At 35.6% G+C, this 25,696-nt stretch overlaps 2 protein-coding genes across 2 annotated transcripts; both read left to right on the top strand.

Moving 5' to 3' along the window:
• The first annotated feature begins 299 nt into the window (after window positions 1-299).
• LOC120492742 (beta-1,3-galactosyltransferase 1) lies at window positions 300-3,278 on the top strand. The gene is made up of 2 exons (XM_039690984.2): window positions 300-401; window positions 1,757-3,278. Exons 1-2 carry the CDS (start codon window positions 376-378, stop codon window positions 2,871-2,873), a joined length of 1,143 nt encoding a protein of 380 aa, XP_039546918.2. The 5' UTR covers window positions 300-375; the 3' UTR covers window positions 2,874-3,278.
• A 7,823-nt stretch (window positions 3,279-11,101) lies between these two features.
• On the top strand, window positions 11,102-19,842 carry nqo1 (NAD(P)H dehydrogenase, quinone 1). Its single transcript, XM_039690986.2, has 7 exons — window positions 11,102-11,216; window positions 14,430-14,575; window positions 15,420-15,587; window positions 16,954-17,084; window positions 17,159-17,272; window positions 17,364-17,465; window positions 19,171-19,842. Exons 2-7 carry the CDS (start codon window positions 14,572-14,574, stop codon window positions 19,477-19,479), a joined length of 828 nt encoding a protein of 275 aa, XP_039546920.1. The 5' UTR covers window positions 11,102-11,216; window positions 14,430-14,571; the 3' UTR covers window positions 19,480-19,842.
• Window positions 19,843-25,696: the final 5,854 nt, after the last annotated feature.

Consider the following 25,696-nt stretch of genomic DNA (forward strand, 5'->3'; position numbering starts at 1 on the left):
AAATCATCCATCGTAAAAATTAACTAAGATAAACATCTGAATAACTTGAAGCCATTCATTGGAGTCATTTAATTAAAGCCATTGTACTATGCTTGTGTTTGTGTGAAGCACATAATTTTGGGCTTTCAAAAGACACACCTATGTTTACTTATATATACTAATGCTCAAGCTTTTTTACTGCTGTCATATCAGAATGGTCAATGGTTGCGTATTGTCTGTGATGTGGCAAAGGGGTGGAACTGGATATGCAAAACAAAGAAAAAGGTGTACCTCAACATTCGTGACACTCGCCAAGCCGGTTTGTCGTGGAATAGCAGAGCTGAGTGAAAATGCATCTGAAATAACAGGTTCATAATTTCTGTTAACAGCAGAAACATGGAGGAAGTCAATGAAGAACGACGGTAAAGTACTTTAGCATTCTTTTGTGTGAAATTGTGCAAAGCATAAAATACTTTTATTTATCATCCGTACTGTAGCAAATGTACTGTTAATAATTGCAAAATAGAAGTGGATTTAGAGAACAATTAACACTTTACTATATAAGGTTTCATTAGTTAACATGAAGTGCACTTCTATATCAATAACGTTAGTTTCAACATTTTCCTTGTTATGATGCAAAAATGAACAATGTACAACAATTAACAAAGATGAACAAATAACTGTAAAAAATGTTACTTAATACACTCTAAATACTTAATACACTCTAAAAAAAGTATTGTTGGTTTAACTTAAAAAAGGTAGCTCACATGGTTGCCTTAAAATATTTGTTGATTGGAATTAATAATTTGAGTTAGTGCAACAAAAGAAGATTGGTTTAATTATAGTAACTCAAAATCATTGTGTTTTCCGAACCACATTGATTTGACAAAAGATAAAATTTCAACAAATCATGGAAATATTTTTACAGTAATGTTAACAAATGAAAACGTATTGTAAAGTCAAGTGTTATCAATAAGTTTTTATCCAGCTTGTTGCTTTTTACTGGAAACCTCATCAGGAATGTGTATTGTTCACTTTTGAAAAAACTTGTGCTGGCAATTTACTCACCCCCCTGTCATCCAAGATGTCCACGTCATTCTTTCTTCAGTCGAAAAGAAATTAAGGTTTTTGATGAAAACCTTCCAGGATTTTCTCCATATAATGGACTTCAATGGGGTCCAAACGGTTCAAGATCCAGTGCAAACTGTTCAAAGGGATTTAAACGATTCCAGACGATAAATAAGCGAATTTATCAAGCGAAACGATCGCTCATTTAATGAATAAATAACAAAGTTTAAGTTTTATAAGCTCAAATGGTCGCCTTGCTCTGTTCTGTGATGCGCGTTCGTGACTCTCTTTATCAAAATGAACAATCGCGCATCACAGAACAGAGCAAGGCGAACATTTGAGCTCATAAAACTTAAACTTTGTTAATTTTTTTTTAAATGAGCGATCGTTTCACTTGATAAGACCCTTATTCATCGTCTGGAATCATTTAAAGCCCTTTGAACAGTTTGCACTGAAACTGTCTTTTCGACCTTGAACTGTTTGGACCCCATTGAAGTCCATTATATGGAGAAAAATCCTGGAATGTTTTCATCAAAAGCCTTAATTTCTTTTCGACTGAAGACAAAAAGACACGGACATCTTGGATGACATGGGGGTGAGTAAATTATCAGCAAAAGTTTTTTGAAAAGTGAACTACTCCTTTAATGATAACAAAAGTTTGAATTCGTCGAAACATAGACATGCCCAAGAACTTGTTTTCTTTTTTCAGTCAAGTGCAATCAAACGGCAGATGCAGATATCGTCATTCATATGTTATATTCAGCATTTTGGTGCTCCTGCCGATGTGTTACTATGTCATCGTCTATGAAAACGCAGAAACCTGGAAGACAACCATTGGAGTATTGTTTCAAAAGACATTTCACAATAAAACGTCCAGCGAAACGCTCAATACGGTAACGAGAGGGATCGTATCACCGACTACGGTAACGAGAGGGATCGTATCACCGACTACGGTAACGAGAGGGATTTCTGCTGCACCGTGGAAACCTCCAGATCCCTATTATGTCGCTTACCCACACAAATATAGCTTTGTTATTAATGAGCCAGAGAAGTGCCAGAAGGAAAATACTTTCGTGGTGCTAATAATACCAGTATCTCCGGGAAACGCGGCCGCTCGGGATGCGATCCGGTCCACATGGGGTTCGGAGAAGGTAGTGGCGGACAAGACAGTAAGTCTACTATTTCTAATAGGTTGGCCAACTTCAGAAGACAGCGAAAAGCTCCAAGAGGATTTGTTGCGAGAAAGCGAGAAGCATCATGACATTTTACAAAGTGATTTCTGGGATAGTTACTACAATCTCACCATTAAGACAGCGGTAATGCTGGAATGGCTTTCTGCTAATTGCCAGAATGCGCTGTACGCGATGAAGATCGACTCGGATATGTTTCTCAATGTGAAAAACTTAGTGAATTTGCTTCTGCCGGCACCAAAGCAGAACTATATGACCGGACTTGTGGCCAGGAACGCAATGGTTTTGAGAAACCCCCTTTCTAAATGGTATCTCCCAATAACGGCTTATTCCCCGTTTCACTATCCTCCCTACGCTCTGGGTTTAGGATATGTGTTTTCTCTGGACTTGGCAGGGAAACTTATTAAAGCAGCTCAACACGTCAAAGCGGTTTATATAGAGGATGTGTTTGTCGGCATGTGCATGAAACATTTAGGCATCGATTTGACCAATCCACCCGATGGAAGCCTATTCAACGTCTTCCCAGTGGATTATAATCGCTGTCGCTATTCGAAACTCATCGCCACAACGACACGAAGCTTGGAAAACATAGTCAACTTTTGGAGGGATTTACAGACACCTGGGCCATATTGCTAACAACATTTTGTGTACGTCTTATAGTCAAACCAAAAAGTATTCAGACGCCATGCAGATATCATTTTTTTAGTGTGTGAAGGACTATGTAAGTGAGGATAGCAAAATGAAGCAAACTGTGACATATAATACACAAAAATTTCTCATACAGGTAAAAAGTATACATTTTAATGATGGATATATTATCAAAAAGTCCTGCCATGGAAGGCTAATTTATGTGTAAGACAGTCCAGATAAAACTGGGTGATTTGATAACTCGAGTTCTTATTTATAGGGAATAAACTGTGATAATGTGAGAAATGTTGTCATTTGTCATGAATGAAACACCAAAAACATAAAACCTGGGTTCGGATCTAAGATGAGAACAGCCAAATAAACTATTTAAGACCAAGATTAATTAAATAGGATGACTAAAAACGACTACCCAAACTAGACAAACACGAGTTACATTTTTGTAGTATTTTGTTGTTGTTGCTGTGCTGTACGTGTTTTTGTTTATAATAACTTTTAATGGCTGTGATCAGAAGAACTTTAATGTGTGTTTTAATATTAAAAATATATTTTGTCAATATTTTGTCATAAACAATTTCTGGAATCTTATTTCAGGATCGAGTTTCTCAAAAGCATTATGATCCGAGTTCGTTTAGAGACCATTGTTGGCCAATGATGCATTTGAGATGCAGGTCAGCAAAAAAAAATTCAAAATCTGTATGCAAAGAAGAGGTAATATGGGTTATGATATTTGTTAAACAAAATGTATTTCTATGGGTTTGAAAGAGATAAGCTTTCAATAGCTGCGCGGCTGCACTCTGTTTTATTGTTTTATTCTATTGTGTTCAGTCGGAAATAATGTAAATAAATGCCACAGGAACTAGAACGTATTTAAAGAGACTATTCATTGGCGTTTCAACTCTTTGATAATAAGTTAAAGTCCCATTTAATGCTAGCTAGAGCAACAAATTTACACACATTGATTTTATGGTTATGAAATCTACTACATTCTTAAAAATAAAAGTTTCAAAAGGGGGTTTCAGCAGCGATGATGTATAGAGAACACATTTTAGTTCCCCAAAAAACCTTTCAGTTCTTAAAAGAAGAACATATAAAAAAGCATTGTTTCGTTGATGTTATAGGTTCATAGCCTGGGTTTCACCATTGCCGCAGCGCGATTTTATTCATATCACATTTTAGCCTATTTCACAGAAAGGGAGGGAGCGGCAAGACGATGACGACGTCTATGCGACACCGAAGCAGTTTGTTTATCTATGGTCCATCTTGGCAGCGGACGCGAAGTTACCTTTTGATACAGCCTTTGTTTTGGGAAAAGAAAATTTGGGACTTTTATTTTCCCAAATCGTCGAACTGCACCGGCTTGTAGGGCTTGGGTGCCGCGTTGCATTCTAACAGAGACTGACAGGTCCGATGGAAGTGCTATTGTGTTATGAGAATATTAAAATACGGGATATTTTACAGGAAAATACTAAAACAGGAAGACAGCGGGAAAAGACCTCAAGTACGTGAGAAATTTCGTGAGGGTTGACAGCTAACAACTACACTTTTGAAACACGTTAAAAGTACATGAGTGAATGATTGTTACCACAGTTACTAAACTAGCACTAGCATCCGTTACCTTTGTCCGGATTAGTTACTGTGTTCCCACTGTTTGCCGACTCTTTGTTGGAAATTTCATATGGATCCATTCCAAAACGTTAAAAGTGCCGGTTTAGTCCACATACCGGTCACTGGCTTCCCTATTTAAAATCCCGGTAAATTCCACTACCTTTTAGGGATTTTAACATCTTCTTTCTTTTCTTTACCCCAACTCTGCTGCTTCTTCTCGTCGTTCGACTTGCTAGTTTACATGCGTGACGCTGCCAACATGGCCACCACGCCAGTAATGACGTCACGGCGCCCAAGCCCATAATTTAGTATCAACATTTTGTTCATTGAGTCTATCTCTAAATTCTGCTTCACGTGAAATGCGGTCTTCCAACCTTTTATTATCGTGTCAATTGATTTGATTAATATGCGCGAGGGAGAGAGAGAGAGAGAGAGAGAGAGCAAGGCTGTTGTTTGAAGACGTGAGAGTGTGCGCGCGTGGTCGGGTCTCTCTCTCTCTCTCTCTCTCTCTCTCTCTCTCTCTCTCTCTCTCTCTCTCTCTCCCTTAAAAACCCTTGATTTTTAATCCTCTCTTTTCCAATGGTATGTTACAATCCAAAGGAATAAGCGCAAGTTTTGTTAAAGCAGGAATATGTAAAATAGGTCATCTTTGAATTTGGGATAAATGGATTACTGCAGAAGAATTAGCTTTGAAGGTTGGTATTCATTCTGTTCGTACTGTTGAACATTTTTTAACTGAGATACAGGAGTATGTTATGGCCTTACCTTTGCTAAAAGAAAGGGTGGAGAATGTATTTCCCAGTATAAGGGTGGGGATAAATGTAGGAAATTGGCAGGAGGGTGATGGAAGATTACTTTCTTTTACAACACCTGAAATCGGTTTCTTTGATATGATATCTAAGAAGTCTTTTTATATGGTTTGTGTAAAAGTTTTAAATTTAAGAGCACTGCAAGATCTCCCAGAGACCAAATGGACTAATTTTGTTGAAACAGGCACTTCTCCAAAAGGAAGTTGGAGGACATTGTATAAGAAGCCAATTGAGAAAAGAATTGGAGATTTGCAATGGAGGATTTCTCATTGGATTGTGGCAACAAACTGTTATAAGTTGCATTTAAATGTTTTGCAAAGAGAAGATTGTCTGTTTTGTGGCTTACCAGAAACAGTGTTTCACATGCTTATTGGCTGTCCTAGGTTAATAGGATTATTTGGTGTGTTGAAAGATTTGAGCCATAATTTTGGTTTTATTTTTACAAACAGTTTGTTTATTTTTGGACCCAAATACAGTATCTTGAACAAACGTAAAATTGTGTTGATTAATGTCTTATTTGGTGAGGCAAAAATGGCAATTTGGCTGACCAGAAAGAGAAAAATGCAGTTTAATACTGATGCTGATCCTTTGAATATGTTTAGAGCAATGGTAAAAAGTAGACTGGTTATGGAGTATAAGTATTATGAATTGGTGAAGGATACTGAATCTTTCTTCTTCTTATGGGGTGTTGGAAATATTTTATGTGAACCCAGTGAAGATGGAGAATGGAATGTATTGTTATAGGCTGTGTTTTTTATTTTATTTTTTTTTATTTTTTTTAATGAAATTGTTTTAAAGGAGTAGTTTTTTATGAAGTGATGTGATAAAGGTGTAATTTGTATCTGGAGTGAAAAATGAGTTGTAATTAAAAGAGATGTTGAAAGTCAAAGTCTCTCTCTCTCTCTCTATATATATATATATATATATATATATATCCCTCTCTCTCTCTCTCTCTCTCTCTCTCTCTCTCTCTCTCTCTCTCTCTCTTATTATTATTATGCGCCCTGTCAAGCACAGCAGTCATTCTATTCGACATCACTCACCGACCAAAAAAGGCTTTGGCGGGAAAAAATTTGCTTTGGAGGCCGAAGATTAACCAGACTGCACGATTTTCAAAGTAGTCAGGTCGCTGCTCTTTTCACACTGCATGACTATCTTGGCCAGCATTCAGTAGCTGCTGTGTTCACACTGGACGATGGATCGGCGACAGAAGGTTTCACACTGCATGATTTTAGAAAAATCGCCGACAGACTCTGTCTAGCACGCTGCACGCAAACTACATTTCACAACAAACACGCGTGAGATTTGAAAAGGAAACAACGCGCGACACCACACGTGCAAGACCGGAGTTCTCGCGTGAGACTTTTTTTCCGACCCGGTTGTGGTACAGCTGGTGAAACAGACACGAGTGCTCTTGCCAAATTTCTACTAATTTTTCTTCCATTTATTGTGTCCAAATAGACCGAGAAGAAGCTTTTTTTGTTGAAACAATGCCATATCATGTTGATATGTGATCTATAACTCCTCCCCGAACTCCCTGCTGCTCTGTATCTTGCTCTCTCACTGGCTGCCGGTGATCGCCGGTGTAGTTTTCAGTCAAAACACTTTTCACACAGCAGGATTTTGAATCGCCGACAGGTCCAGATATTTAGCATGCCAAATATCTCACGGGCGTCGGCGACTCGTCGGTGATTCTCTCAGTTCGCGTCTTTGTTCATTCACACTGCGTGATTGTCACTCGCGTGAACGAGCGCCGATTTGCCTGTGATTTCGGGCATTTGTCGGCGATTTCTCAAAACCTGTCGGCGAGCCAAAATCGTGGCTAAAATCATGCAGTCTGAACTCGGCATAACCGAAACTAAAAAACAGAGCCGGCCTCTATTTGAGACGGGCTTTTATTCACCCAAACCTGCAGGCGCGTAAAAGAGACAGGCGTCTAACTGAGACTCGGCTATTAATTGAAGTTTTACGTTAAATCTCTGACCCATCATCTTTTTCCTCATCCAATTTTCTGTCGCTCTACATACGTCATCTGGTATAATTGGCTATGAGCTATGTACAGGGTCATTTGATAGACATTTGTAGCCATAGATATGTATATAAAGGCTAGATGTGTTACGGCGGGGTTTCCATCGTCATCACTGGCGGCCATCTTGTCACAGACAAGCTGATGTAAGATGAGTCGAACACAAATACTCTTATCTCGTTGAAATCTTGACGGATTTACAAACGGTTTGGTTTCTTACAAACGTTATTAACGTGGCTATAATTATCTGGATGATTATTTATTTGTACACTTTTTATTCATAAGTATGCAGTGTCATAACTACATCTCTGACGTTTATAACAAAATAAACCGTTTGAAAATCGGTAGAAAATTGAGCAAGTTATGGTTATTTAAATAGTACATGTACCATTAACACGATGTTACGAGTGAGCGAGCTGCCTGAGACAAGATGGCCGCCAGGTGCAGACGTCGACCTCCATTGGCCAGCACGTGGACGACATATCTAGCCTTTATATCTATGTTTGTAGCACCCAATAACACTCCTCCGGGCATTCGTACATACGAGAAAAAAGGACATGTGGTTTCGAGACCGCGTTTTATTCTCAATGATACGTGGTCTGGCGTAACCAGATGCCGATGAACAACATTTGTTTTCGATGCCAATAAACAGCCTTTGTTTTCTAACTTCTCAACATGATGTTCATATAAGCTGTTTTCAACTATCAGTGTCTCACACTATATGTTCCTTGTTTAAAAGAAGCTTCTACGCAGCTTTCGAATGCTTGAATCTGATTGGTTTAGGCCTATGGACTTTCTTAGTTGTAAAGTTATTTACTTTTTTCAGTCATTTCAAAAGTCCTTACAGCAGGGGGGAATTGCACTATAGATGCATTAAATGAATTCTACACACAAGAGCGTTTAAGGACAAAAACCTACAACATCTGTGCAATCTTCAGGTGTGGTATTGAAGTAATTGACTATAAATGACAATCCGTTGAATTAGGCTGTCAGAAAATAAAAAAATTCGCGCGGTCTGTGTTGTACGTCACGCATCACACACATGACCAGCAATAGTGAGCCTTGATATTCCAGTAACATAAAAGCGATTAGCGATCTAAGTTCAAATGCTCGGACACGCAAAGTGAAACATTCACGCGACTGGAAAGAAAGTGAGGCTTTGTTTTTCTTTGATCTGAAGACACGGGTGGAGCTGCATGAGAAATTGCACTACGAACTGATGATTTTTATCAGTAAAATAGTTTAGCAACTTTAAAGTGACATGACATTTCTGTTTCGTGAGGCTATAATGACATTGTTCTTGAAGCAGATAGATCGCTATTAGTAGGACGATGCTGAACAGAGAAAGAGGCACAGACTCAGGTAATTCACACACGCTTAAATCTCTCTCTAATTAGTCTGCTATAAATGTCTCAAGGCTATGTTGCTAGCTCTAAAATGACGTTTTGTTATTAGCAATGGAGGCATATGCGATGACATGCATTAGAAATTAATAAACATTTTTGTCTTGGTTAAAGTTAAGTTTGTCATAACAAAGACATTTTAAACAATGTCAACTTTGCATTAAAAGTGTCATAACAGTCATTAACATTCATGAAGACTCCTTCATGTTCATGACAGTGTCATGTCAGTCTTATGCACAGCCCTTCAAATAAAGTGTTACCAAGATTACTTTATAAATGCACTGTGTTTGCAGTCCTGTGCTGGGTTGCCGTCAGTCTTGTTTTCCCCCTCGGGATAGTTTTTTGTTGTATTTTGTTTTATATTTATTATTAAAAATCCCATCAACTCTGCACTCGAGTCCTCGCTCCTTTCACCACCCCACCTGACAACAATATACTCTCAGTATCGTAATGTCAGCCTGACAGGTTTTCCAGAAAGCAGGCGACACACCTATAAAGATAAGAAGATAACCTCGACTTTCAGTTCCAGAAAAGGAAGGTAACTTTCCTGGTATTTAACAAGACAAATCGCTTATTCTCTGAACACTATCTGCTCAAGAGAAGCTCATGTTTCAGGGTTGGTAGGCTATATACAACTCTGGTTCACGGACATTTCTAACCCCTTGACCCGATTTCGCTTCTGTTTTGTGATCAGATCATTTTTAAGCTGCTGTATTAAAGGAATGATTTCAGTCCAATGATTGCGTGAGCGAATTAATTCAAATGATCAGTCTGCAAAACAGGCTTATTCAGATTACATTACATCAGAGAATAATGCAGACTGCATTGTGTTTTCAATTAATTAATCATTCCAGTGTGTGTTTCACATTAAAACGTGAGCTCAGTCATATTCTGTGATTTTTTTTTTTTTTTTTTTTTTTTTTTGATGAATGCATAAACCAAATTAAAAAAAAAAACTACTGAAATGCATAAAGGGTGTCAATTATAGTAAATCAGATGTAAGCTTCAGAATCATGGCAGAAGGAGCTGGTACTTCCTCATATACGTGCCCTGCTATTCACAAATTGATCTCAACCTATCAAAAACCTATTGCATCAATCAACCAAATAAATAAATAGATAAAACCACAAGGTATAATTAGTCCAAGCACCAATGCCATGCAAATAATTATCTATCAAATTAAAAAAGTGTGATGGTGTTCTTACAGCATAGTCCATCTTGAATCTTCACTGACAGGACTGAAACAGGTTATAGTAACATAGGCTACAGGCAGTGTTGAGTGTAACTAATTACTAAGTAATTAGTTACTGTAATTTAAATACTTTTCCCTTGAAAATGTAAAGTAAGGGATTACTCCTAATTTATCTGTAATTTAATTACAGTTACTTCTGATGTAATTGAGGTAAATAAATACTGTGCATAGATCAATCCGATCTCACAGCGATTCGTATGCATTTTATGAGGTGTCTAAATTACGACCGCACTCGTACAAATTCGTTAGCCTGGTTCAACCAGACTCTAGTTCATTTCATTTCCACATAGAGTAGTACAGAAGTAAAATGAAATTGAGCGGAAGTGGGTAGGAGGGCGCAGCCAGGCTACAAATTCGTATGAATTATTGTAAAATATGTATGAAAAAAAGTGTGAAATGTCAAGAGATCAGACATAAAACAATAGTGGGTTTAACATCAAAATGTATTGTCTGATGCTAAAAAGTATGTTTTTATAAGGTAACCTTCTCTACCTGGTCTGTTTAAGGATAATTCATGCAATTTTATAGTATTTATTTGAAAAAATTAAAACAGATTCATGCCTTGTATTATTCAGCTGGTTGAGATTGATATGGGATTTTGAAAGTAATTAAAAGTAATTTTTAGAGAGCGTAATTAGTACAGTAATATAATTACACTGTTGAAGAGGTAAATAGTAACTAGTAATTAATTACTTTTTTTAGAGTAACTTACCCAACACTGCATAGGTGTCTCATCTCATATGTGGTGTTGTATGTGTGCGTGAACTCGTAAACCATTTCAAATGAATGACTGTCCGACATGCAACACGACACATCTGAAAAGAAAAATTTTGGTCATATGAGGTTTCTGACTGAAAGCAAGCTGTGGTTTGAGAGGGACCAAAAATGTATAGCCTGATATCCCAATATGAGATAAATCCGGCACTGGTGAACTTTTAATTTTTTATTAATAAGAACATACTCAAAGCCAGGGGTAAATAAAATTGGAAAGTACAATTAGAGGATACAGAATAGGAAAATATCACACAGAGAGACAGTTTTAAGTTGCTGGATGTAAGGAAAGTAGGTAGCGAGGTAGGATTTAAGAGGAGTTTCACGTGATGAACTCCCACTGGCCTCGGATCCCGTTTAGACCGGAGAGTGCGCGGAGAGTGAGACCGCACGCGATCAGCCCTGCCACACAGAGACTCAATCTACAGTCTATCAGAAGTGGTTGCAACTTTGCATACATCAGAAGTAAGTGTTTAATCACTGTTTTAGTCAATAGTTGCATGTATTTGGGCTATCGCGCACGCCGGTTTCAGAGCTGACAGCAGAGACCGGGCAAAAGCAAGCGCGTTTTGCATAAATGCACAGTTAGTGTTAAATCCTTGTTGTAGGCGATTGTTGCATGTATTTATTTGCAATGTTTAAGCATGCGTGGTAACTATGCATGAATCGATATTTGTACTAGGCTATACCTGTTTATAATAATGTTTTTCTCTTAAAGTTACCGCTGAGTTTATTAAACTCTTTAAGTAAACAACATGGTTTGCGCATGCTCGCAGTCCAAACCAGATTCAGCTTAGGCTACATAATAATTCTAAAATCTCTTTTCACTGACACTTCGAAAGACGATTTCATTCATTCTGCTTTAACAGAAAACGACACGTTTCGTATTGTAGCCTATAAATGATTGTTAATCCTGTCATCATCAGTTACAGACAACCCAAACGAGTTTCTTTCTAAGAGTTTCTTATCAAAAACTGTCCTATAAGAAACTGTCCACTGTCTTGTTTTTCGAGTAGATATCTGAAAAAACAACAACAACAAAACACATTTGTGAAAATAAAAATAACCCTCTAAAAGATCTATTATTATCATGCACAGTTTTTCTTTTCAAGTAAATGTAGGCCTACCTTGTTTCAAGGCTACATATTATAGAAAAAACAAGACGAAGATACAAAAATAGCTTATTTGAATTGCGGTTCTTGCATTTTCACCAGAATATTGGTGTTTTTCACTATTCCCATAGTGTAAGATTGCAGAAAGAACATTGATTGTGCAACAGATTTTGTGTGAAAATAAATTATAAAAGTGGTTCATTTTGTTTTATAATCATATGTAAGGGTAGCGAGGACGGCCTTTGCACCAGACACACAGTATTGATACAAATACTAGCTAAATTAATATGCTTTTAAATTAATATGTGCACAAAAAAAATCACTTAAGCAAAATTTGTACTACTTTGATTTAAAAAAAAATGAGAAGCTGTGCTGTATCGTGAAAGATTAACGGCTGAAGGGCGTTGAGCTCGACGAGAAGCGGAGTAACCCCTTCAGCCGTTACTTATTCACGATACAGCACTTGCCTTGAGTACCTTCCCAGATAGCAAACTGACATTGAATCAACGTGGAAATATGACATTGAAACAACGTTGTTTCGACATTGTTTTGCTCATCGAATTAACGTTGAACCAACGTCAGACGCGTCAATCTTTCAAAACTAACGGAAAATCAACTTGAAATCAACGCGTTGTTTCAACGTTATGAAAGCAAACCAATTTTCGATTTTCATTTAGCTTTGAAGAATGCCGCGTCTGACGTTGGTTCAACGTTAATTCGATGAGCAAAATCAACGTTGTTTCAATGTCATGAGAGACGTCGTTTCCACGTTGATTCAATGTCACTTTGCTGTCTTGCATTTATAAAATGGTTACTTACCACACAATAAAAATATTAAAGTAAAAAATATATGTATTAGTGCAACTTTCATGAAGTAAAATCAATAAAAGCCTTCCTTCCGCTAGAAAAAATAGTCCCTGACCGTGAACAGCAATACAGTTCCAATGTGTGTATGCGTGAAAGCTCAAATAAACACAACATAGGAACTGTTACTGCAGTGTTGCGCAGTGATACACAGAGCCGTTGGGTGAAGCGGTCGTTTATCATGAATAAAGCACAGCTATTGACCAATCAGAATCAAGGATTGGAAGTTTATATAAAAGAAATACAGAAACAAAATTACAAAAAAAATAAAAAAATAAAGAGCATCGACGGAGATCCCATATTAATTTAATATAGATTTACAGTGAGTTTCCACCTTCCCATCTGGGCTGTATTATTCTTTAAAGGCTATTGCATTGACAGCCATGTAAGACAAATGTAAAATGATGAAATAAGTTCTCTCAGGAATTGCAGGCAGAGAGATTGAAACCTAAAGATAGTCTTCTCTCTTTGTCACTCATGACAACAGAATATCGCGATCATCACGTGATGAGGCTCTGGCCCATGTAGCGCTTGTTGTTGTTCCCCTCTGTGGGACTGAACTGAATGATGTCAGATGCATTTACACTTGAGGATCAGTTTACAGTGAGCCGATGTGCCACAAACCGTCCCTGGGGTCTCATTTCCAGTGCGATCTGATCCTCAGCTCACTCACACATAAAAGACTGCCAACGCCTCTTCACAAACCAGTATGGGGATTTTAGTAGGCCTAATAGATAAACTAAAACTGAAATTTCAAAAGAACAGACTTCTTTCTGAAATAGAAAGATGATTTAACATTATACACTACCGTTCAGAAGTTTGGGGTCAGTGAGATTTTATTCAGCAAGGATGGATTAAATTGACCAAAAGTTACAGTAAAGACATTTATAATGTTACAAAAGCTTTCAAATAAATGAAATATAACTTTGAAAAAAAAAAAAAAAAACCATTGTCCACAACATTGATAATAATAATGATTTATGAGTTTTTTGGCGCATTAAAACATCATATTAGAGTGATTTCTGAAGGATCATGTGACACTGAAGACTGGCGTAATGATGCTGAACATTCAGCTTTGATCACAGGCTACATTTTAAAAGACATTCAAATAGAAAAGTTATTTTAAATTGTCATAATATTTAACAATATTATTTTTATTTGATCAAATAAATGCAGCCTCTTTGAGCTGAAGAGATTACTTTTAAAAACATGAAGAATCGAGATCCCAAACTCTTGAGCGGCAGTGATATATATCTATATAAATATATGTATATCTATCTATCTATCTACACACACACACACACACACACACACACACACACACACACATATATATATATATATATATATACTTATTTTGTACTGTTTTTGTTTCTGCTGGACAAACAAACCATTTTTGGCCTAAAATAAGCATGCAATAGAAAAAATATAGTAAATATATAATGACCTGCAGATAAAGGATTTAAAAAAATATAAAAAATCTATGTCCCTGGATGTGGAATTTGATCTGTTGATTTTTAATTATTTATAATGTTCGTTTTTTTAACACTGCTACGTGTTAGTGTTATATTTCACACAGAGCTGCAAGAAAACAATATGAACAGGTGCATGACACCCTGAAGAAGCAAAAGTAGCGGAGCTGCATTCCTGTAACACATTTAACTAGATTGTCACCAAGATGTCCATTCATTTGACCAATCAGTCCAACAGGTTATCTAGGAACACGGCCTGAAACCCGAGACGGGATCGGACGCCTTCGCACGCGAGCGATCAGAAGAGAAGCTCATTCACAAGCACAAGACCTTCCCTCTTCATCTGGTACAGAACTGAAGATTGCATGAGAAATGGGTGAGAAATATGTACTCCTATATATGTATTTTATTTTATTTGAGATAAGTCAGTTAGTGTTTGACCCTAAATAATTGATTGAAGCATTTTGTATCAGCCATATTGGTCTATTAAAGGTGTGTGACTTCTACACGAGAGACGACTTTTTGATGACTGCTGGAAAACACAGTTTCGGTGATGATTGACTTACATTGTATTGTAAAAAACAAACAAACAAACAAACAAAACCTGTTAAATCTTAAAATGTTTAATTTAATGTTTCACAAAAGAAAGGAATTCACACCGGTTTGGATTGAGAGAGAATTTTTCAGCAGAAAAAATAACTAGGTCAGCGATAATCTCAAGGCAAATCCCTGAAAAATCAAAGGAAAGTCTCTGTAAATTTGGAATGAAATACTAGGATCTATATTGCGCACCAATAAAAGAAATGAAGGTTTTTGATGAAAACATTCCAGCATTTCTCTCCATATAATGGACTTCAATGGGAACCAAACGGTTCAAGGTCCAAATGAGAGTTTCAGTGCAAACTGTTCAAAGGGCTTTAAACGATTCCAGACGATGAATAAGGGTCTTATCAAGCTAAACGATCGCTCATTTAATAAAATAATCCTGGAATGTTTTCATCAAAAACCTTATTCTTTTCGACTGAAGAAAGAAAGACATGGACATCTTGGATGACATGGGCGTGAGTACATTTTCAGCAAAAGTTTTTTGAAAAGGGAAGTTGATTGATAATGTTTTTACTCTTGTGAAATATCATCACTGCTATCCTGTGAGTAAATGAATTTAAATCAAACCCCAGTGAACTCTTTCTCTCTCCCTGTGTGTGTGTGTGTGTGAACAGCACAGAAGACAGCACTGATAGTTTATGCTCACCAGAGTCCCGTCTCGTTCAACGCCGCTGCTCGGGACGTCGCCGTCGAGGCGTTGACGAAGCAAGGCTATGAAGTCCTCGTGTCGGATCTCTATGCGATGAGCTTTAAATCCTCCGCTACTGCAGATGATATCAAGGGTATGAATTTTCTGTCATCTTCAAATATCTGCTTCATGTGCAAATGTAAGGAAAAAACTGCACAGATTCAGGTAATTCACACACGCATCTCTCCCTCTCTTTCGAGAATTAATTCAAATAAATGCTTTAATTCATTCATGCAAATAAGTGTAATCTTAGCTCCGTCTAATTTAAAGCGGGCAGAATGCTAGATCTAACGAGCCTTCATGTCAAATATTGCACTACAAACACCAATAACAGCTTTGACTGGTCAATGTTTGCAAATCGCTACGGTATAAGCGGGATAATCTTGTGCATTAAACCATTTGAAAAGGTTCATGTCTGGCCATTCTTTACCTCCAGAATTTTAGAAAGTTTACACGTACATGAAATCATTGATTATCCAGACAGACCATGCTGTAAACAAAGGAGCATTATAAAGCATATTTTAATAGAATGTCCTTTTTAAAATTATATTAGACAACGCTTTTATTCAGAAAATATTATTTTAGGTTCCCCTGGAATAATTTTTGAATTTCGGACAAATATTAAATTGAAAGATTCTATGTAAACGTTACTATTGGTTTAAATGTCTGATTTTGTATATTGATTGATTGATTGTTTTTTTAAGAAAAATTGTAAATATTTTTTTTTTGATTGACTGTAATCAGAATTATTTTTTAAATAGCTTTTTATTATTTATTTATTTTTATTATTATTATTTTAGCTTATTCACCGTAGAGTTAGATAAGTCCATAAATCGTTTGAAATCAAACCGTTTGAAACCGTTCAAACCGTTTGAAAATCGGTAAATTGAGTGAGTTATGGTTATTTAAAAAGTACATGCACCTTTAAAACACAATGTTACGAGTGAGCGAGCTGACTGTGGCAAGATGGCCGCCAGTGCGGAGAGTCGACCTCCATTGGCCAGCAGCGCGGACGAGACATCTAGCCTTTATTAGGGATATATATGGAGATGAAAAGGGACTGTATGGATTTATCTAACTCTGGAGGATACTGTGAATAAAATAAAGTCCCAAAACGTTGGCGTGCTCCTTTAAATATATATATATAAAATAATAAAAAAATAAAAAATATATATATAAATAGATTGCATGAGAAATGGGTGAGGAATCTGTCCTCCTATAAAAATAATTAAAATTAAAAAAAATTATAAAATAATATATAAAAAGATTGCATATAAAATATATATATTTTTTATTATTATTTTATTATTTTTTATTTTATTTATTTTTATTGTAGAACAGATTTCTCACCCATTTCTCATGCAATCTATTTATATATTTTTTTATTATTTTTTTATTATTTTTTATTTTATATATATATAAATAAATAAAGGAGCATTAAATTACTGTAACTATTCCAGGTGATCTGAAGAACCCTGAGCACTTTGTGTACAATGACGAGATGATGACGGCATGGCAGGACGGGCGACTGAGCGACGACGTTTCAGAAGAACAACACAAGCTGGAGAAAGCAGAGCTGGTGATCTTTCAGGTATACTCATGTCAAATTATCATACATTTCACCTCGATCTAAGAACGATAACATGATTTGGATTATATTCGCAGTTCCCTCTCTACTGGTTTAGTGTGCCTGCCATCATGAAGGGCTGGATAGACCGAGTCTTAACTCAAGGATTTGCCTTCACCCTGCAGAAGATGTACGACAACGGCATTTTTAAGGTCTGAAAAGGCTTTGTTTGGCTGATTCCTGTTTTTATGATTCATAACTCTGATCAGATTTAGTTTAAATGTTGTGCATTATTCACACCAGAATAAGAAGGCCATACTTTCATTCACCACTGGGGCAACAGAGTCCATGTTTCTGGCCGACGGCGTTCATGGAGACATCAATGTTCTCCTTTGGCCTTTACAGGTGAGATACATATCTCATATCATGAGCTTTGTTTGACCTTTCAGTTTAGTGTACTAGTTTCACAGCTTAAAACAACCCTCTCAAACAGAGCATTTATTCAAATGAAGCTAAAATACATATGGAATATGTTTTGTTTCATATTTTAGACTTAACACCCAGAGAACTTAAAAATTACGGAGTGTCATGATACACCAAGTGCAAAAACCCCGGCTTGTTGGCTAAATTCGGATTCGAAAATGCGAGGTGTGAAACATTGCACTGTTCACACAGAACAAGTTTTTTTTTAAATGTTGCTAGGCAACCACCGAAACAGCTGTCCCGTCGGTCAAGTAAACGTCAAATCAGCCTTTTATTTACTTTATTTACTTTCTGTTACACTGTAAAAAAATCCAGCTGTTTTTACGGAAAAACTGGCAGCTGTGGTTGACAGAACTTCTTTTCCTTGAAAAATGATCTCGTAATTCTGAGATGATTGATTGATTGATTGATTTTATTTGACCACTTAAATCTAAAAACATGAAAACAGTCTGAAACTGTTTTATACATTAAAATCAAATACAAAAGTAGTCAGGGATAACACAATAAAGCCTGAAGACTTATTTCCATTATGGTCTCTAAAGGCAGCGGAAGAAGACAAGTGGCAACACATCACACATTAATCATTCTCAACTATAAATTCATCACACATTATCAACTCATTAATTCAGAAAAACAGAGCAAAAACTTCTTTTCATGAAAAATGATCTCGTAATTCGGAGATAATTTACTCGTTAATTCAGAAAAACAGCAAAAACTTCTTTCCATGAAAAATTATCTCGTAATTCTGAGATAATCAACTCGTTAATTCAGAAAAACAAAGCAAAACGTCTTTTCCTTGAAAAATTATTTCGTAATTCTGAGACAATTCGTTAATTCAGAAAAACAGAACAAAAACTTCTTTCCATGAAAAATGGTCTCGTAATTCTGAGATAATTTACTCGTTAATTCAGAAAAACAGAACAAAACGTATTTTCCTTGAAAAATAATTTCGTAATTCTGAGATAATTTACTTCTTAATTTAGAAAAACAGAGCAAAAACTTCTTTTCCTTGAAAAATTATTTCGTAATTCTTAGATAATCAACTCGTTAATTCAGAAAAACAGAGCAAAAACATCTTTTCCTTGAAAAATGGTTTCGTAATTCTGAGACAATTCGTTAATTCAGAAAAACAGAACAAAAACTTCTTTCCATGAAAAATTATTTCGTAATTCTGAGATAATTTACTCGTTAATTCAGAAAAACAGAACAAAAACTTCTTTTCCTTGAAAAATTATTTCGTAATTCTGAGATAATTTACTCCTTAATTCAGAAAAACAGAGCAAAAACTTATTTTCCTTGAAAAATTATTTAGTAATTCTTAGATAATCAACTCGTTAATTCAGAAAAACAGAGCAAAAAGATCTTTTCCTTGAAAAATTATTTCGTAATTCTGAGACAATTCGTTAATTCAGAAAAACAGCAAAAACTTCTTTCCATGAAAAATTATTTCGTAATTCTGAAGTAATTCATTAATTCAGAAAAACAGAGCAAAAACTTCTTTCCATGAAAAATTATTTCGTAATTCTGAGATAATTTACTCGTTAATTCAGAAAGTCGAATTTTTCCTCAAGTGAATGCAATAAGCTTCGGTAGATTACGAAACGTGTTTGTGTTTTCTCGCACACAGAACGGAGTGCTGCGCTTCTGTGGGTTTCAGGTCCTCGCTCCTCAGATCTTCTGGTGTCCGGCGCACTCGCCAGCGCCCGTGAGAAGCCAAATGTTGGACGCGTGGCGGGAAAGGCTTCATGGCGTGTTCGCAGAAAAGCCTCTGTCCTTCGCTCCCACCGAACACTTTGACCTCAGTTTCCAAGGAGGATTTCGTCTTCGGCCGGAGGTCAGAGAGCAGTGTGCGTCTCTCACTCATGGCATCACCACAGCTCATCATTTAGGAAAACCACTTCCTCCAGACAACCAGACCAAAGCTAAAGCAAACTAAAATATCCAGCGCTAGTTACTCATGCAAAGAATAATTAACAGAATGAAGGAAGTTTTCAGAGAAATGTGCTTGAGATTATAAAATCAGCCTATTATGTATGCCTTATATAACCAACATACCAGCAGTAAGCTAAACTTATTTTTACTGTCATTCTAGTATATTATACCCATACGGTGTCTTAATGAAGTAACTTATTAAATAAAGATTGACAATTTTTGATTTTTTTTAATACTTATTAAAAAAAATCTGGGCATTTTAATGTGTTAACACATCTGCTGTGTTATGATAAACGCATAATCATGTTGTTTTACATTTTGAGATTTTGACTACAAATACAAAAAATAAATAAATATAAGAAACTACTATTTGTTGTTTTGGATGTTTATTTCACAGAATCTCAAGATTTTTCATTTATTCTTTGTATAATGTATTCTTTTAAAATAACTGATGTAACATGTTGGGTAACTAGTCTAAATGGACAATAAAAACATATCAACTATCAATATGAAGGTACATTTTAATGCTATTTTTGATTTCTTCGTGTTTCATTATTGATTATAATAACGTTAGGTTAAGTAACGCTTCAGAACGCCGTCATTAAATCAGCTGGTTTCCATTGTGACAACATGCCCCGCTATTGAGTCGGTTTGTTTATTAACGAGGTTTTTCTTGGTCAATAAAGGTGGAAATGTTCAGCAGCTGTTTGTATGTATGTGCCTTTAAATTGACTTAAAAACTATACTTTGAGATAGGCCTATATTTATTGACAATTTGCCACAACTTTGTCGTTGTTGTTGTTGTTGAAGGATTGATGGGACTTTTTTTTTTTAATTGAATACAAAATCTGAATACAAAATGGCATAAACAGTCAAGAAAAAAGGCACAACAATACCATATTGAATCCATTACAAAATAAACAATAATACATACAATTAATAATAAAAAATCAGGGTTTTGATTGTGGCATCTGAGAAGCTGACTAAACAAAGAATCTATATTGATGTATAAAGTCGTATTTTTCCAATAATATAATATTTGTAATCAAATCAAATAAAACAACAATCTTTGGTGCCCCGGTGTGGTGACAGATCTCCACTACGCGCTGACGCCACAGGCTCGCGCACACTGACCGCGACGCGTAGCTACGCGAATACGTCATTCACATGCGACAGCGCGTCATTTGCTGCAACGCAATCCCAGCCATCCCATCCCAAACTCCCAGTATTCCCGGCGTCCTGTACCGTTATTCCTCCATATCTGAAGTGAAGTTGAAGCGCTGATATTATGGGTGGAAGTCCAACATGAACTGAAGTTTATTTATTTGCCCGTAAAGAAGCGCTGCGCGGTACGTGTTGCGTCTTTTTATATACAAACTGCTTTATTTGTTTATAGAAATGTCTCATTCGCTGTGAATAGACTGTTATTGTCAGAGCTGTTGATGTCATGACAAAGCTGGAGCCATCGATGTTTTCATTTTACAATTAGCCAGAAACCGGAATCTCTATCATAAGGTTTTACTTTTATTATTGTTGTTTTATTTCCATCATGCACTAAACGAGACCTTTTACAACACAATATTTCCCAGATAATTCCCTAGATAACGGAAACAGTGCTAATGGAATAAATATTAATAAAACAAAAAAACTTTCAGAATTTTAAAGTTCCCATTATAATTTATTTTAATTATCCATTAACAAAGGCAGTATCCCAACAGTATAAGATAGATCAGCCTTTTATTTAGGGAAAAAAAACCCCAGTTAATTTCACTTTAGCTCCAATCTTTCAGGGGTTTTCACTGTTTTTTGTACAGTTTTATTGAACATTTTGAATGTATTATACAATATTTTGTAAATGGGGCTGCTGTTTTTTTAAAGTTATTTTTTTTTCATGATTAATAGGTTTAAAAAAAACTACATGTATTATTATAAAAATCAGCCAAATGCTGTTTGCATATGGTGTTAAGATTTCTGAAGTTTCTGATTAGCAATTGTTATTATATTATTAAGAGTTAAATAACAGGGACAACACAATGTTATTATTATTAAGTTGTTATTATTAACATTATTAAGTTATTATTTATTATTGTACAATCAGTTATAATGATACTGGTATTAACTCAATTAGTTTTAATTCAGTTCACCAACAATCACATTGTTAAAAATAGTTAAAAGAACCAAAAAAACTTATATCTTATATATTATTATATTTCACTTTTTTATTTCCACAAACTGTAAACTGTACTGTTAATTACAACTTTAAAAAAAAGAGCAATACTTTATTGTATTTTCATTGTTACACGTTAGATCATGTAGTTACTGTTGTAATAACTATAAATGATGCATTTTACATGATAAACACTCTAATCCTAACCCTACTATAGTAAGTGCATGTAGTTCATTAATATTAAGTTATTATCAATTATTGTACAATTCTTACAATTAGCTATAATGATACTGGTATTAACTCAATTAGATTTAATAAAGTTCACCAACAATCACATTGTGAAAAATAGTTAATAGAACAAAAAAAACATTTATATCTTTTATATACACATAATAATATATATTATATTTGACATTTTATTTCCACAAACTGTAAACTGTACTGTTTGTTTGCCATAATTACAATTTAAAAAAAGGGAAATACTTCATTTTAGTGTCATTGTTACTCGTTACATCATGTAGTTACTGTTGTAATAACTATAAATTATGCATAATTACATGATAAACACTCTAATCCTAAACCTAACACTATAGTGCATGTAGTTCATTAATATTACTCAGCGCTTAAGTGTAACCAAAAAATGTTTTAAATGTTATTCATGTTTGTGCTTCTGGATGTTGATCTTAGGCTTATTATTTAGTATTTTAGGCTCATTTTGAGCACATAAATGTGCTTTCTGCATATTTAATTGTTGCAAGTGTTATTGTTTAGTTTATTATTTTGATTTATTGTATTGAGTTGTACTTTTCCCCATGGTTTAATTAAGATGTGTAGCTGAAATCAAACTACACTTTGACAGTTTTGACAACTTTTAAAGCTTTTTATCATCCTAAAAATAAACAGACCAGCATCAAGAAGATCAAATATTCAGTTCAATTCAGATTTATTTGTATAGCACTTTTCACAAAACACATCGCAAAGCGACTTTACAGAAAATGCTTGTTTCTACATTATTGTTATCAGATGTGACTGTGTCAAAGTAATGTCCATAAATGTACAGTTCGAAGATAATAGCCTACAAATCATAAGGTCAGCTAACATCAGCACTTTTTGACTTTCTTAGTTTGTGTAAATTCCCTTATGGTTTAGACTTAGAGTATTTATTTCCCCCAACATTAATTTCACACTATTGTGGTTTTGATCAATACAACGTATATCTTTTTTTTGATTTCCCCCGAAAGAGTGGAAGTGGAATTTGACAACATGCCCCATAGGCGGGTTAAATTGTAACACGATCATATGACAAGTTAAAATGTTATCTGATCTAATAATAAAAATATTCAAGACAAACTAAAATATTTTCTCAGTAAAATACAATTATTAACTTTTTCATATAAAATAAAGTCATTTTTAAATAATTAAAAATAAAGTCATTTGGACACACCGCAAAACACAGATAGTTCAAAACATATGAATCATTTCTGAACATTGACTCACCATTTTTTCTCAATAGAATTCATAAAAGTATAGAATACAGTTCTAACAGTGTGACAACATGCCCCGCCGGCACACCTTGTGATTTAAACCCGGCTAGTGTCTTCTGCGTAAAGATTAGCATAATATCAGATTTCTCGAATTTTAAATAAACACAAAAAACAGAGATGAAACATTAACTTTGCTATGGTTAAATAAATGTTCAGTGATATTTAATTATTATTATTTTTTATTTTGGCACAATTTTTTAAACTAGTAAATACACTAAGTTTTAAAACGTGCGTTACAACCAACTATCCCTTCCCTGCATCACTCACCCCCATTCATTTAGACAGGAACAATAGACTCTTCGCGGTAAAGTGAACGAACACGCGCCTGTAGAGGGAAACGCACCTTTCATTTGGATTACATAATAAGAGTATTTTGTTTTCGTGTAAAAGTAGACATTTCAAGCTTTCTATAGCCCTGTTTCTCATGTCTGTGAGGCAAGTATCCTAAACGTAGAGTTTTGGTTCATTTGTGACGCGCTCCAGTTCTTCTTGCAGTCGAAAGCCCTAAAATAGTGTTTTTTCTCGATGCTTCGCCACAGCCAATCACGCTGCATGTTTATTAGCTCACTACATTGACGAGATTAACTTGTCAGGGCACCTAAAAAGTATTGAACTCGATACCCAGTCCGACTCTCAAAGGTAAAAACCAGAATGCCATGTTTAGTGTATTTACCAGTGATTCTGGTTATTTTATGGTAATTTCTGTGTTAAAGGGACCAATGATCTTATTAAAGTTATGATCGTAATGATAACAATATATAGACAATTTGGCAGTTGTGTATATAAGGGGTGGAGCTTGTCCCGCTCAATGCCTGCCAATCTAAAAATACTGGGTTGTTTCAACTCATGTTTGGGTCAAATATGGACAATTGGACAATTTTAAACCCAAGGGTTGGGTTTGTCCATATTTTGACCCAAACATGGGTTAAAACAACCCAACATTTTTTATAGTGCAGTCATTAAGCAAAATGCTGGGTTGTGTGGGTCAAATATGGACAAAAGGGGCTTGTCCCAGTCAATGCCTGCCAATCTAAAAATACTGGGTTGTTTCAACTCATGTTTGGGTCAAATATGAACAATTGGACATTTTTAAACCCAAAGGTTGGGTTTGTACAAATTTGACCCAAACATGAGTTAAAACAACCCAGCATTTTTTAGAGTGCAGTCATTGAACGAGATGCTGGGTTGTTTGGGTCAAATACAGACAATAGGGGCTTGTCCAGCTCAATGTCTGCACTCTAAAACATGCTGGGTTGTTTCAATTCATGTTTGGGTCAAATATGGAGAATTGGACCATTTTTAAACCCAAAGGTTGGGTTTGTACAAATTTGACTCAAACATGAGTTAAAACAACCCAGCATTTTTTAGAGGGCAGTCATTGAGCGAGATGCTGGGTTGTTTGGGTCAAATATGAACAATAGAGGCTTGTCCCGCTCAATGTCTGCACTCCAAGAAATGCTGGGTTGTTTCAACTCATGTTTGGGTCAAATATGGACAATTGGACAATTTTAAACCCAAAGGTTGGGTTTGTACAAATTTGACCCAAACATGAGTTAAAACAACCCATCATTTTTTTAGAGTGCAGTCATGGAGCGGGACGCTGGGTTGTTTGGGTCAAATACGGACAATAGGGGCTTTTCCCACTCAATGTCTACACTCTAAGAATGCTGGGTTGTTTCAACTCATGTTTGGGTCAAATATAGACAATTTTTAAACCCAATGGTTGGGTTTGTACAAATTTGACCCAAACATGGGTTAAAACCCCCAGCTTTTTTTAGATTGCAGCCTTGAAACTGTTGAATCAGAAAGTGGAGGTATGTTTTCCTCTTCATTCTGGTCATTTTATGGTCATTTCTGTGTTAAAGGGATTGATCTTATTAAAGTGGTGATCATGATGATTACAATATATAGACAATTTGGCAGTTGTGTATATAAGGGGTGGAGCTTGTCCCGGTCAATGCCTGCACTCTAAAAAACTCATGTTTAGGTCAAATATGGACAATTGGACAATTTTAAACCCAAAGGTTGGGTCTGTGCATATTTGACCCAAACATGAGTTAAAACAACCCAGCATTTTTTAGAGTGCAGTCATGGAGCGAGATGCTGGGTTGTTTGGGTCAAATATGGACAATAGGGGCTTGTCCTACTTAATGACTGCACTCTAAAACATTCTGGGTTGTTTCAACTCATGTTTGGGTCAAATATGGACAATTTTTAAACCCAATGGTTTGGTTTGTACAAATTTGACCCAAACATGGGTTAAAACCCCCAGCTTTTTTTAGATTGCAGCCTTGAAACTGTTGAATCATAAAGTGGAGGTATGTTTTTCTCTTCATTCTGGCCATTTTAAGGTAATTGCTTTGTTAAATCTGCTGGTGATCTCATTAAAGTGGTGATCATAATGATTACAATATATAGACAATTTCGTAGTTGTGTATATAAGGGGTGAAGCTTGTCCCGCTCAATGTCTGCCACTCTAAAAAAATGCTGGGTTGTTTCAACTCATGCTT

This window comes from Pimephales promelas, chromosome 1 (assembly GCF_988280905.1).
Source record: "Pimephales promelas chromosome 1, fPimPro1.hap1.1, whole genome shotgun sequence".
Lineage (NCBI taxonomy): Eukaryota > Metazoa > Chordata > Actinopteri > Cypriniformes > Leuciscidae > Pimephales > Pimephales promelas.